The 12,400-nt window shown below is 37.8% G+C and overlaps 1 protein-coding gene and 1 long non-coding RNA gene across 7 annotated transcripts in view; both read left to right on the top strand.

Annotated features, from left to right (window-relative positions):
- Positions 1–12,400, top strand: part of LOC126050575 (uncharacterized) — a 186,952-nt gene that overhangs the window by 137,502 nt on the left and 37,050 nt on the right. The window lies entirely within an intron of this gene.
- Positions 1–12,400, top strand: part of EML5 (EMAP like 5) — a 119,580-nt gene that overhangs the window by 70,130 nt on the left and 37,050 nt on the right. For 5 of the 6 annotated variants that reach the window (XM_049828593.1, XM_049828592.1, XM_049828596.1 and 2 more), the window contains exons 22-28: positions 387–539; positions 1,385–1,516; positions 2,655–2,743; positions 3,555–3,731; positions 4,665–4,866; positions 7,065–7,191; positions 8,683–8,697. In XM_049828593.1, the coding sequence (XP_049684550.1) occupies positions 387–539; positions 1,385–1,516; positions 2,655–2,743; positions 3,555–3,731; positions 4,665–4,866; positions 7,065–7,191; positions 8,683–8,697 (895 nt within the window). The remainder of the gene's footprint in view (positions 1–386; positions 540–1,384; positions 1,517–2,654; positions 2,744–3,554; positions 3,732–4,664; positions 4,867–7,064; positions 7,192–8,682; positions 8,698–12,400) is intronic. The other variant, XM_049828595.1, reaches the window with a different exon arrangement.

Below are 12,400 nucleotides of genomic sequence, written 5' to 3'. Positions count from 1 at the left end.
GGATTCTGTGAGTCTAGAAGGTCTTTTCCAGCTGTGTTCTTACCAGAGAAAATGGTAACAAACAACTGGCGCCAGATACTAAGGAAAGCAAATTAAAAATATATAGACAATAGTGATTAATCTGTATTACTAATGTACAACATATGTCAATTAATATGGAAATAAATGTAATCTAAGATTCTGGGGTTGTGTACTTGTCAATTTGCCAAGAGCTTCTGTGTGCTATCACAGATGTAGGCCTTGGAAATTATCTTGGCAGCATCTAAAAAATTTCATTAGACTATAAACTATAAGAACAGCTTTCTTTTACCACTGGAAAAAATAAATCTAAAAGAGGGATTGTGCACTGTAAATGTACCTGAATGCCACTTCTGTATTCCTCATAGGAGGCAGATGTTGCTGCTTTTCTCCTGATGGAAAAGCATTGGCTGTTGGTCTCAACGATGGAAGTTTTTTGATAGTTAATGCAGATACCCTGGAGGATCTAGTCTCTTTCCAGCACAGGAAAGATGTTATTTCAGAGATCCGATTTTCTCCTGGTAAGTGATTTAAAATGAAGCTTTTTATATCAAGGTTCTTCAAGCAAACTTTATAACCTTTAAAAGATAAAGAAGTAGACATTTGTAGTACTCTTTTTACATGTAACAAGTCAGCAAGACTAATACTAACATTTTTAAAAATATTGGGTGTGAAGTCCTATGTTGCTCATTTAAGGATGAATTTATTGGAATAGGCTTGCTCACAGTAACCTCCTGAATGCAACAGCCAATTTTAAATCATGAACATCCAGCATCCTCCCTAGGTCCCTAGGGTTCCACTTTGAGCTGCATAAGTTTGACCCTTCACTGAGGTTACTGTTAGCTAATGAGAATTCTTGAAAGGGATGTGTCAGAAAGGTCTGGCATCTTCTTTTTTCTTCTTTCCCCCTCTACAGTGCTTAGCACTCCCAGTGAGACTAGATTTTTTTCAAATAGTACAGCTTTTATTTAGGAACTCAAATGTATGACCTAAACTAATAATACTACTTTAGTGAAAATACTCTTCTGTAGGAGAAATTTGATGCAAACTACTGATACCAATTCTCATGCAACAGTACTTTCTGGTTACCTAAGCCTTGCCACTCTCTGAGTGCAATAGATGTTTAAAATTTCATCAAATGTAGTTTTTATTGTTTGAAGATGTAATGATGTAATGATTGTATATTTCATACTAATTTTGATTATGTGATATGAACATTAGTCTGTCAGGGACTATGTATAAATTTGCAAGTTCACTTCAAATAACTCTGAGTTGCATATAGCTAAATTCCAGAATGTACTTGTGTTTAATATACAGAGCACTACAATTCTTGAAAATGTCTTGTGTTTCTACTGATGTGTTTTAGGGGCTGGAAAGTACTTAGCTGTGGCATCCTGTGACAACTTTGTAGATATTTACAACGTAATGAGCAGTAAACGGGTAGGCATCTGCAAGGGAGCCTCCAGCTATATCACACACATGGACTGGGATGTAAGAGGTAAGTAGCATTCATTCTAAAAATCTGCTGGAAGGCTGATCACATTATAGACTAAATACACTACATCTACAGTATGAATTTATGGTATCACTGACACCACACTGATTTGTTTCTTCAGTTTATGAATATGCTTATAGCACCTGAATAAATATAAAAACATGATTTTTACTATTGTTTAGATATTTAGAAGTTGTGTAATTTGAAGTAGAATAGATTGTCTATATAGATTGGTTTGCTTGGAGGTTTTGGGATTTATTTTTTTTACATCTTCTGTGTTTATGGTTTGACTTCTATTTCTTGAATAATGTACTGCATAATGCAGTGCATCTGTAGCTCAGGATTATGTATCCTTGTTGTCAGATATAGCAGAAAGACTGGATTTCCTGTCTTCCTGGGTCTTAATACATGTTTAATTTAAATACTAACTTTAGTCCTGTTTCATAAAAAGCAGGGCAGTGCGATCGTGCAATCTGTTAGTTCCTGCTCTTATTGCTTTACATAATCACTTTTGAAACAGTCTAATTTAATTTGAAAGAATGTTATAAGTTAGTTAGTTTCCCCTGAGAATTTTGAAAACAAGAAGAGGACAGAAACATTAATGAGAATTTCCCTCAGAAAAAAAGTAGTATAATGGCAAGCAGTCAGCTGCTTGGAAGCAGCCATTGGCTAGGCAGCCTATGTGCTTCTCAATCCCAAGAGCACATGCATACTGGTCAGCCAGATGTCACAAACAAGCTCTGAATTAGACCTGGTACATGTTGTCCACCATCTGATGGGACAACCATAAACAGGAGAGAAAAGCAGTGCATTATTACAGTTTTCAAAGAGAGGAGGAAGGACTGTGAATTTAAGGGGTCAAAGGACTCAGATCTTCAGAAGCCCATACTTCCAGATCCACTGTTCATGTATGCAGCTTTTTCCAATGGAAACAAATAATTTGTATAATGCTGTTAGCAACAAAAATTTCAAAATAACCTTTTTTCTGGTTTTTTTTTTTTTTTTTTTTTTTGGTTGGTTGGTTGGGGGTTTTGTTTTTTGTTTTATTGTGGGGTTTTGGGGGTTTTTTTTGGTTTGTTTTTTTTTGTAAAATGGAATCTTCTATTTAATGTCAATATACCATATGTAATATGTTTTATAGGGAAGCTCTTGCAAGTCAACACTGGTGCTAAAGAGCAGTTGTTTTTTGAAGCTCCTCGTGGGAAAAAACAGACAATTCCTAGTTTGGAGGTGAGGAAAGAGACTGCCTTCTTAACTTGTTTGCACATTAGAGTTATGATACAACCATCTATACCACGTAAGAGAGAAGGATGTATAAAACTATATTTTTAACGGTCTGGTGAAAAATCTTCGGTTTAGGCATTTGCTGTCTTTGATCCTTTTTTGCAGCCTATTCAATTAGATAATGTAATCAGAATGGTAAAATACATAAGAGTTTATCACATTTGTCTCTTCTGTTAAGAATGGACATTTGGCTGATTTATGCACGCATGAAAATCTCACTGGACTTCTATATGCCTCTTTTGACACCTAAACACCTTTGAAAATCTATTTGCAGATTACTGAGCCCGACTCTTGCTGTGGAGGACCTCATGTCTAACTTTACATAACAGTGCAATACAGTATACATAATATATATAGGCAAGTGTAGTATATTGTAGCTATAATACTGATTTGTTTTCTCAGACATGGAGCATTGTCATAGGGCAGGGAGTGAATATGGATAATTTTCAAATAATGTTTTCTATGAGATTGAAAGGCAGTGTTGAAAAATGTAATTTGTTTTCTCTAGCATAGAAAGGCAGGTAAGGTCAAAATTTTTTAAATACTTCTAGAGGTTTTTGAACTGGAAGTTAATAGAGGTAAAATTAAGGGTCTTGAATAAAATCCTGAATAGTCAGAAAATAAGTGGTTAATATGTTAAAATAGATTCTTTTTATGTGATGTATCTTTCAATGCAAGGACTTTTTCTTGAAATCAGATATGGAAGAAAACTGCCTGGGAAGAAGCCTGCTCTGTCTCAAACAGGTTGTTTTTGTAGGTGGAAAAGATTGGCTGGGCATCATGGACAAGTGTTCTGGGCTCTTGCTGTGAAGGAATCTGGCCAATAATTGGTGAAGTCACAGATGTAACTGCTTCATGCCTCACTAGTGATAGTAAAGTATTAGCCACAGGAGATGATTTTGGATTTGTGAAACTGTTTCGATACCCTGCTAAAGTAAGTAATTTTCAGCTGTTCATAGAGAAGATTGATTAATAAAACTGCCTTTTCATAACTGTAAAAATTCATCACTCGGAAGAAAATAGCACTTTCATATTTTTGTCCTTGTGATGAAAGAATGCATTCAATATCACACTGCAAGTTGCAATGCATTAAACTTTCAGTTAGTGAGAATGACCATTCCAGGTCAGACTAAGGAGCCATCTCATGTAGCGTCCTATCACCGATAGTGGCAAATACATAGGGGAAAACTGTAAGAATGGGAATGGGAAAGGCACTGTAATAACATCTTAGGCATTAATATCCTCAGTGTGGTTTTTATCAGTGTCATTTTTATCCCCTTAAGCTCTTGTTTTGGAAGACAGTGAACGCTTCTTCGCCTTCATTTCACTCATGATTTTATAGACGCTCATTCTGTCCAACCTCTGTAATTTTTCTCTTAAGATGAAGAGATCTAATATTATTTAATTATGCATCATGGAAGAGCCATTCCAAAAACACATTATATTTTTACTGCTCTTCTAGAACCTTTCTAGGTTTCCTGTATATTTATTAGTAAATATGTCTTCAATTTTGAATATTTTTGCCATGCTAGGGATGGTAACAATGCACAAGTATTGACTCAAAATGTTCTGTGTGCATTTTATTCTTAGTCTGTTAGATTATCTTCTCTTTTAAGAAAAATAATACAGTGTTTATTGCTGGAATCTGTTTTTAAACAAATTCTTGCATGCTTGGTATGGAAATATGGTTAACATTTCATGAAGCTGCTATAGTAGAGGAACTTGGCGAATCATGTGATGCATACTAATGCAAACAGCTGAAGCATAAACTGTAGAGAAGTTAGGAACATGTGCACTGGCAACTCATTTCAGTTTTATCTAGCAGACTGGTTAAATTTGTTCTGTGCCTTTTCTTCTCCCTTCTTAGGGAAAGTTTGGAAAATTTAAGAGATATGTTGCTCACAGTACCCATGTAACAAATGTCCGTTGGGCCTATGACGACAGTTTGTTGGTCACTGTTGGAGGAGCAGACACCTCTTTAATGCTGTGGACTTACGAAGTGGAAGGACATCGGGATAGCAGGCAGTGTGACAGTGAAGAGTCTGATCTAGATTCTGAAGAAGATGGAGGTCAGTAATAATTTGTAAAACTAGCTGGATTATGCTATCTCAAGAAGACTTTATTAATGCAAAACTGCTAATTTAGAACTAATCAAGTTTTATATATGATTGTTTTAATCTTAAATAGTGAAGACACTTCAAAAACATTAAGTAAAATGTCTTTGTGGGGAAAGGACTGATAAACTGTTGTGAAGAAAGTTATAATGAAGTGTTTGACTTACTGCTTTGAGTCAGAGTATATAAAAAGACTCTTGACATCTTTTAAATGAAAAAAAAATTAAGTGCCAATTATAGGTAACTTCCAAAAATCTATATAGAAAAATACACTCATCACAGTTTGAATTAGGGCACTAATTCTAATGGAATTATGTTGAAATGTGTATACTGTGAGATCATAGTTACCTTGATTTTATAGCATCTGTTTCCGTAACACGAACGCATAGTGGACTGAGGTAGGCTGATGTTCATATATGGAACAGTCTATTGCAAGATCATAATATCAATAGTTATAAAGTGTTAATTACATTTCATAGAACTAACTTCTGTTGGTTTTGCCATACTTAATGTTTTCCTTTCCATGTTATAATTCCAAAGGTTCATGAGCCTCCAGACTTGTTCTCTGCTCCCAAGTGCAATTTTTTCTCCTTGTCAATTCCTCAGTCTTCAAGCATTTTTAAAGTATCACTGCTACTCTTTCAATAGTACTGTGAAATAAATTAACTTCAGTTTTCACTAAAATCTGCTAAATGACCAAAGAGATACTTTTTGAGCTAGGTATGAGAAGAATGTTGATAACACACTGATGTTTTCAGTTGTTGCCAAGTAATGTTTAAAGTCAAGGATTTTTCAGCTTCTCATGCCCAGCCAGCGAGAAGGCTGGAGGGGCACAAGAAGTTGGGAGGGGACACAGCCAGGACAGCTGACCCAAACTGGCCAAGGGTCTATTCCATACTGTGTGACGTCATGTCTAGTGTATAAACCGGGGGGAGTGGGGGTGCGGGGATCACTGCTCCCAGACTAACTGGGTGTCAATCGGCAGGTGGCGAGCAATTGCATTGTGCATTATTTGTATATTCCAATCCATTTATTATTACTGCTGTCATTTTATTAGTGTTATCATTATCATTATTAGTTTCTTCTGTTCTATTAAGCTGTTCTTATCTCAAACCCATGATTTTTACTTCTTTTTGCTATTTTCTCGCCCATCCCACTGGGTAGGGGGGGAAGTAAGTGAGCAGCTGCATGGTGCTTAGTTGCTGGCTGGGTTAAACCATGACAGAGGCATATTAAATATTCTTTGGAGAAGAATTTTTTTGCACTTTCTGCTTAAAAATATGGAAGACTACGTCCACAAAATAATTTTAACTGCCTACAGGGAGACTTGGTCACCTTTAGCTTTCTGAATCAAAAACTGCAATTGTCAGAGTTTTTGTTCGGCTTCTGCCTGCGACCTGTTAGCACATACTTGCCTAATAACGTTCCCTAGGCTCTGGTACTTTACACAGAATCCTCTTAAGCTATGTGTTCAAAAATACTCTAAAAGAAAGAGAGGTCTGTTAAGCTTTACAAGAAAAGACATTGACATCTTTTTTCACAAAAGTTTCTCTTCATCAGGTCCTTTTAATTTCAGTTAGAGTTAAGAACTATTCATAAAGTTGGCATTAGTAGCCTTGATCTTTTGTGGGGAAAAAAAAAAATGGAGGTAAGTAACAACTCTGTCTCTATTTAGCTTTTTTTGCCACGTTTACTGTAGTAGACATCATCTTGGTGTGCCTGACTGTCCCTAAGCATTGTATAGGAACCCTGTGCAGACCTCTGGATTCCACCCTAATGGATGGATCCTGAAATTGAGAACAACCTGGCGCTAAGTCTTCCAGAACTTAACAGCAGGTGTCATGTAGCAAGGTCCTTTGTTAGTGACCCGGAGTTAAGGCCAAGCAGAAATGGGCTAGCTTTGAATGTCCCTTGATTCTTTGCTAATCATTTTTTCCACAAAGATATTATAGAGATTTTTTTTCTTAGAATGCCTTTTATTAACAGTGTTTATGATTTCCAGCTATTTTCTTTCTGTTGTGTATTTATGTTACTAATTATACATGGTATAATTGTTCTTGTAGTCTAGTACATTGTTGAAACCTGCCAAAATTCTGATATTTTTTTTCTGGTATCTTATTTTGTTTTGATACTGTTCAATCTGATTTTGTTAGGTTACGACAGTGATGTGACAAGGGAAAATGAAATTAATTACACCATTAAAGCCTTATCAACAAACATTAGACCAATGTTTGGAATTAAGCCTCATCTGCAACAAAAGGAGCCAACCTTAGATGAAAGGTAATTGCTAAATTAAAATTCTAGCCAAGAAAGCAATCTGAAAAGATGATTAATAGTAAAACGTAATTATATTGGAATATATATAACTTTAAAAGGGTATGTATAAAAAGAGTGGAAATACTTCTTTAAAAAAAAATAAAAATTAAGAAAAGTTTTGCCTAAGTACTAGTCTGTATGTTTTTCAGAGAGCACAAAAGACTACAAATGATGTATGTATATTATGTTTGGGGATTTTCTTGAGACAATTATTTGTTGATGTTTGATAATATGTTCTTTTTGAAACTTAAATACCAAGTGGTATCTAGTGATGGCATTATAGGCATGAACCTCTACAATTGTTTTATTGAAAGACAGCTCTCAATTTTTTGTTGGTTTTTTTTCCCAACAAACTAATCCGACTAATTCAGCTGTAATTGCTCGCTGCATTGTTTCTGTGTCCATATAACTTCTACCTTTCTTTGAAAAATTCTGTCCACAGTGGTTCTGCAGTTTCTATTAATGAGTCTTGGAAAACGAAGTTGATTGCTTCGCAGTGTTACTTGTATTGCTTGGTTTGCTTTCCTATGCCTTAGAAGAGAAGGGGGTGGGGAGCAGAGTAGAACAAGACCAGCCAGTAAAGTAGATGTGAAATAAGAAAAAGAATTTATAACCACTAGAGCATAAAGTGTTCTAGAATCTGCAGCTGAGCACTGGACCCTGCAAGTTGTTGTTTGTTGCCAGCAAAATAGAAGTGGACAGTGTACGTGAGGGAAAAGGACGGAAGGAATCCTAATACGATACAGTGGCAGTTGAGGAGTTAGTATTAAAGAGAGGGAAAGGAGGAAAACAACATGGTGTAATTAGGTGTAAGGATATACAGAAATAGCAGAGTGGAAACTTCCTGCAAGAATGTGAGGAGTTCTGTTATGATGCATATGCTTCTTTCAGCAGTGAAGCTGACGTGTGTGATGCTCTTGTTGAGTAATGCAACCTGACGTTTGTGGGAGTTTTGGTGTCGTCTTCTGTTAAGTTGTGTTGTAGAAGGAGAGAATGGATGCCTGCATATAAAGCTGTAGCAGCCTGTCTTGCATTTAAAATGAGAAATGGTCTTTATGTTTATTAAGTAGATGTATTTGTTGTGGAAATACAAAAGAAATAATGTGCATGGTATCAACGTTTTCTAGAAGCTGAGTGAGTTGTGGTTTTCAGTTTCAAATAAAACATTAAAGAAAAATAATTCTGTAGTAAGGTAACAAGGTTCTGATTCAGAATGCATGAAAGTTCATGAAAAAATTCCATTGCCTGTATTGCTTAAAAGTTTGGGGGCCCTAAAACTTCAAAGTAAAGTTTTTGTGAAGAATAAAACCAAAATATGGTTACTGTATGCATTTTAACTTCTGTTCTGCTGAAGTTAATATTGTGTAAGCTTGGTAAACGTTTTAGTAAGACTACTTCCATAGATAATAATTTTTGTTTTCTTTTTATTTCCCTTTCTTTTTGCTTCCTATGAAGGCAGGGGGTAGTGAGGTAAGTTCATTTACACAGGATCAAATGCATTTTAATAACTTGAGCTGCTTGAGAAGGTAGTTGTAATTTGAAATAGAAGTGAAGGCTTTAACTTTACTATTAAATAGTAGCTTGTTAATGGGTAGAAAAGGGATAAGGGACAAAGAATAAGCCCAGTTCTCAGAGCAGGCATAAGTGAGTACTAAACAGAGTATTTGGGAAGAGGTGATCAAATCTCATCTTCTTTTCCTCAATACTTTGGAGTGGCTAAAGGAACAGCTTGGCTTAAGTAGCTATAGTCAGAGAACTTGCTGGACTTCTGTAAGACTATATGACAGTGTTGGTGTAGATGTCCAACATGGAATAAAAAGTGCAGGGAGTATGTTGTAGAGATGCCAGAAGTGGCTATGCAAGCAATATCACCATGTCTGCACCACTGTGTTGGAAATAATAAAGCTTCAGGGATGAGAGGGGCATTATTGACTTGACTGCAGCATTTTGGCAATGCACCTATACTACCTAGGGACCTGAGCTGCTAGGTCCACATAGCATTCATATGACATGCAGAGTCACTAGCTTAGGTGCCAGCATTAGGTAATGAGGTTTTGCACATACTCTATTTAGAATATATGCATAGACAAAAATAAATACGCTCTTGCATTTGTAGCACAACAAATCCTTAGGCTGTAGGCTACCCTTCAGACTTGTAGACTGAACTGCCAGGACACTTGGAGCCACACTGGTTAAGAAAGGAGAACCCCTCTCATACCACACTGGTTAAGAAAGGAGAACGCCTCTCGTACCTGCCTGGACCCTGTTTCCACAGTGAAATCACATCCCTGTGGTGACAGATGATAGAATTGTATTAATCTCTGTGTATCCTTCTGCAGACAACACTGTCTTTATCTGAATTTTAGATGATACCACTAGCAACCTTTATCAAATTAATTCTGGTTTTAGGCTTTTAAAAAGATGTGTTACCTGTGAAGTCAGTGTTGTGAAGTCAGTGTTTCTGTATAAGTTATACAGAGCATGTGTAACTAAAATAGAGTTTTCTTCTGTGTTTGTTCATTTACAGGGTATTTGGGTATACTGCTGTGGTGGGTTGACCCTGGCTGGACGCCAGGTGCCCACCAAAGCTGCTCTGTCACTACCGTCCTCAGCTGGACAGGGGAGAGAAAATATGATGAAAGGCTCATGGGTCAAGATAAGGACAGGGAGAGATCACTCAGCAATTACTGTCAGAGGCAAAACGGACTCGACTAGGGGAAAATTAATTCAACTTATTACCAATCAGATCAGAGTAGGGTTAAGAGAAATAAAAACTAAATCTTAAAACACCTTCCCCCCACCAGTCCTTTCTTCCTGGGCTTAACTTTATTTCCAAGTTCTTTACCTCCTCCTCCCAGCAGCAGAGCAGGATGGGGAATGGGGGTTGCGGTCAGTTCAACACACGTTGTCTCTGCCGCTCCTTCCTCCTCAGGGGCAGGACTCCTCACTCGTTCCGTGCTCCAGCGTGGGGTCCCTCCCACGGGAGACAGTCCTCCATGAACTTCTCCAGCATGAGTCCTTCCCACAGCCTGCAGTTCTTCACAAACTGCTCCAATGTGGGTCCCTTCCATGGAGTGCAGTCCTCCAGTCACAGACTGCTCCAGTGTGGGTCCCCCGCGGGGCCACAAGTCCTGCCAGGAACCTGCTACACCGTGGGCTTCCCACAGGGTCACAGCCTCCTTCGGGCACCCGCTCTGGCGTGGGGTCCTCCATGGGCTGCAGGTGGAGATCTGCTCCACTGTGGACCTCCATGGACTGCAGGGGGACAGCCTGCCTCACCAGGGTCTTCACCATGAGCTGCAGGGGAATCTCTGCTCTGGCACCTGGAGCTTCTCCTCCCCCTCCTTCTTCACTGACCTTGGGGTCTGCAGGGTTATTCCTCTCACGTGTTTTCACTCCTCTCTTTGGCTGCAGTTGCGCAGTATTTTTCCTCCTTCTTAAATCTGTTATCCCTGTGGCGCCTGCACTGTCGCTGATGGGCTTGGCCTTGGCCAGCAGCAGGTCTGTCTTGGAGCCAGCTGGCATTGGCTCTGTCTGACATGGGGGAAGCTTCTAGCAGCTTCTCACAGAAGCCGCCCCGCTACCAAAACCTTGTCATGCAAACCCAATACAGCTGCTCAGAGTGTGGGTAGTACACCTGTGGCATTCCATGTTATGTGTAGGCTTATTATATTGACTGCCAAACATCGGAAGAGATACGCTTCTTTGTAGTAACATTTTATTGGATGCCTTGTATTCTTGGGATCGCAGGTACACACCAGTGTAGAATGTGCTTCTGAGAATGTCTTTCAAGTAATTTTGACTTTGCATTTAAAGGAGATTCCTTATCAGAAAGTATCTGAACCTCTTTTACTATTGAGCGTAGGAGGAGTTTAATTCTCTGTGGGAGAAGATGGAGATAAATACTACCAGATAATTGAACTCTAAGGCTATGTATAAAGACTTCAAAGACCATACCAAAAATATAGTTACTACTTAAGATTATTGTACCTGACAGCTGAAGTAGAATTCATAAACCCTAGCTGAGTAGTGAAGTTCCCTCTATATAGAAGGAATATGATTTTCAGTATCCAGAGTATTAAATGAGGTAGGCAATAGGAGAACACTAAAGGAAGAAGCATACCAGACATCTCATCTGTTTCCTACTTCTGTCTCAAAAAAGCAAATCTGTGAGGCCAAGAGTTGTAGTCCAGGACCGTGGTCTGGGTTTAGAGTCAGAAGTTACTCAGCTGGGTACCAAAAATTTATTTACTAAAAATATTTTGATTGAAATATTATTAAAAAGGTTAAGTTGATCTCACCTTTATTTGTAAGTAGTAGAATGACATAGAAAATCGGAGTTTTAGGCCATTAGTCTATCAAAAATTCAAATACACGTCAACAGGTGGGTCAAAACAGTGTCAACCCTTTTTGCTAAAGCTCTGCAGAAAGGAATGAAAGAATCTCTGGGATCAGAAGGGGAGAATAAACAAAAGAGGCTGCAAAACACTGCAGTCTGGTGGGTAGATAACTTCTCTGTGAAGTATGGAACATCAGAGTCTGCTTTTGGTGTAGCATTATAATTTTCTTCCAGTGACCCTTAATTCAAAATGTAAATGGAATTCGCAGAAGAGGAATTGGAGCAAAGAATTATTTTTGCTCTCCAACAGGGGTAGTGTCTTGTTCTTAATTTTATGGTTTTGCTCATAAATTATATTTTTTCCTTGCAATAGCAGATTGTAAAAAAAAAATTTGTTTTCCCCTTGAGCACAGTTTTACTAGGAGCAGTGGACATTTCTATGTTGTAATCATTTTTGTGGCTGACACGTTAACTTGAGATATGAGTTGCATCAACTTGTACTTCTAGGCAGTACTGCCCTTATTTTTTCCTTCAGGACAAACATGATTTTCCCCAGCTTCTCTGGGACTTTTTTTTTCTTTTGAACAATCTTATCTGAGCAATTCAGTATTTAAAAGAAAATAGAGAGGTATTCTTTGAAAATAAGAGATGCTAGTGCGATAAAAGGTGATATGCTGAATAGAAATATGTTGAAGCCTCAAATTTCAGGCACTTTTTTAAAAAAAAAACACTTATGGATGCTAGAACTCAAGATTTCATTCAGATTCAATCGGTTTAAGGTCTGCTTGCAGTGTAGTTTAAGGCCACCTCTGCTAATGATATGCCATTCTCTAG

Source organism: Accipiter gentilis, chromosome 25, assembly GCF_929443795.1.
Source record: "Accipiter gentilis chromosome 25, bAccGen1.1, whole genome shotgun sequence".
NCBI classification, from domain to species: domain Eukaryota; kingdom Metazoa; phylum Chordata; class Aves; order Accipitriformes; family Accipitridae; genus Astur; species Astur gentilis.
This window is presented reverse-complemented; position numbering and strand designations above follow the sequence as displayed.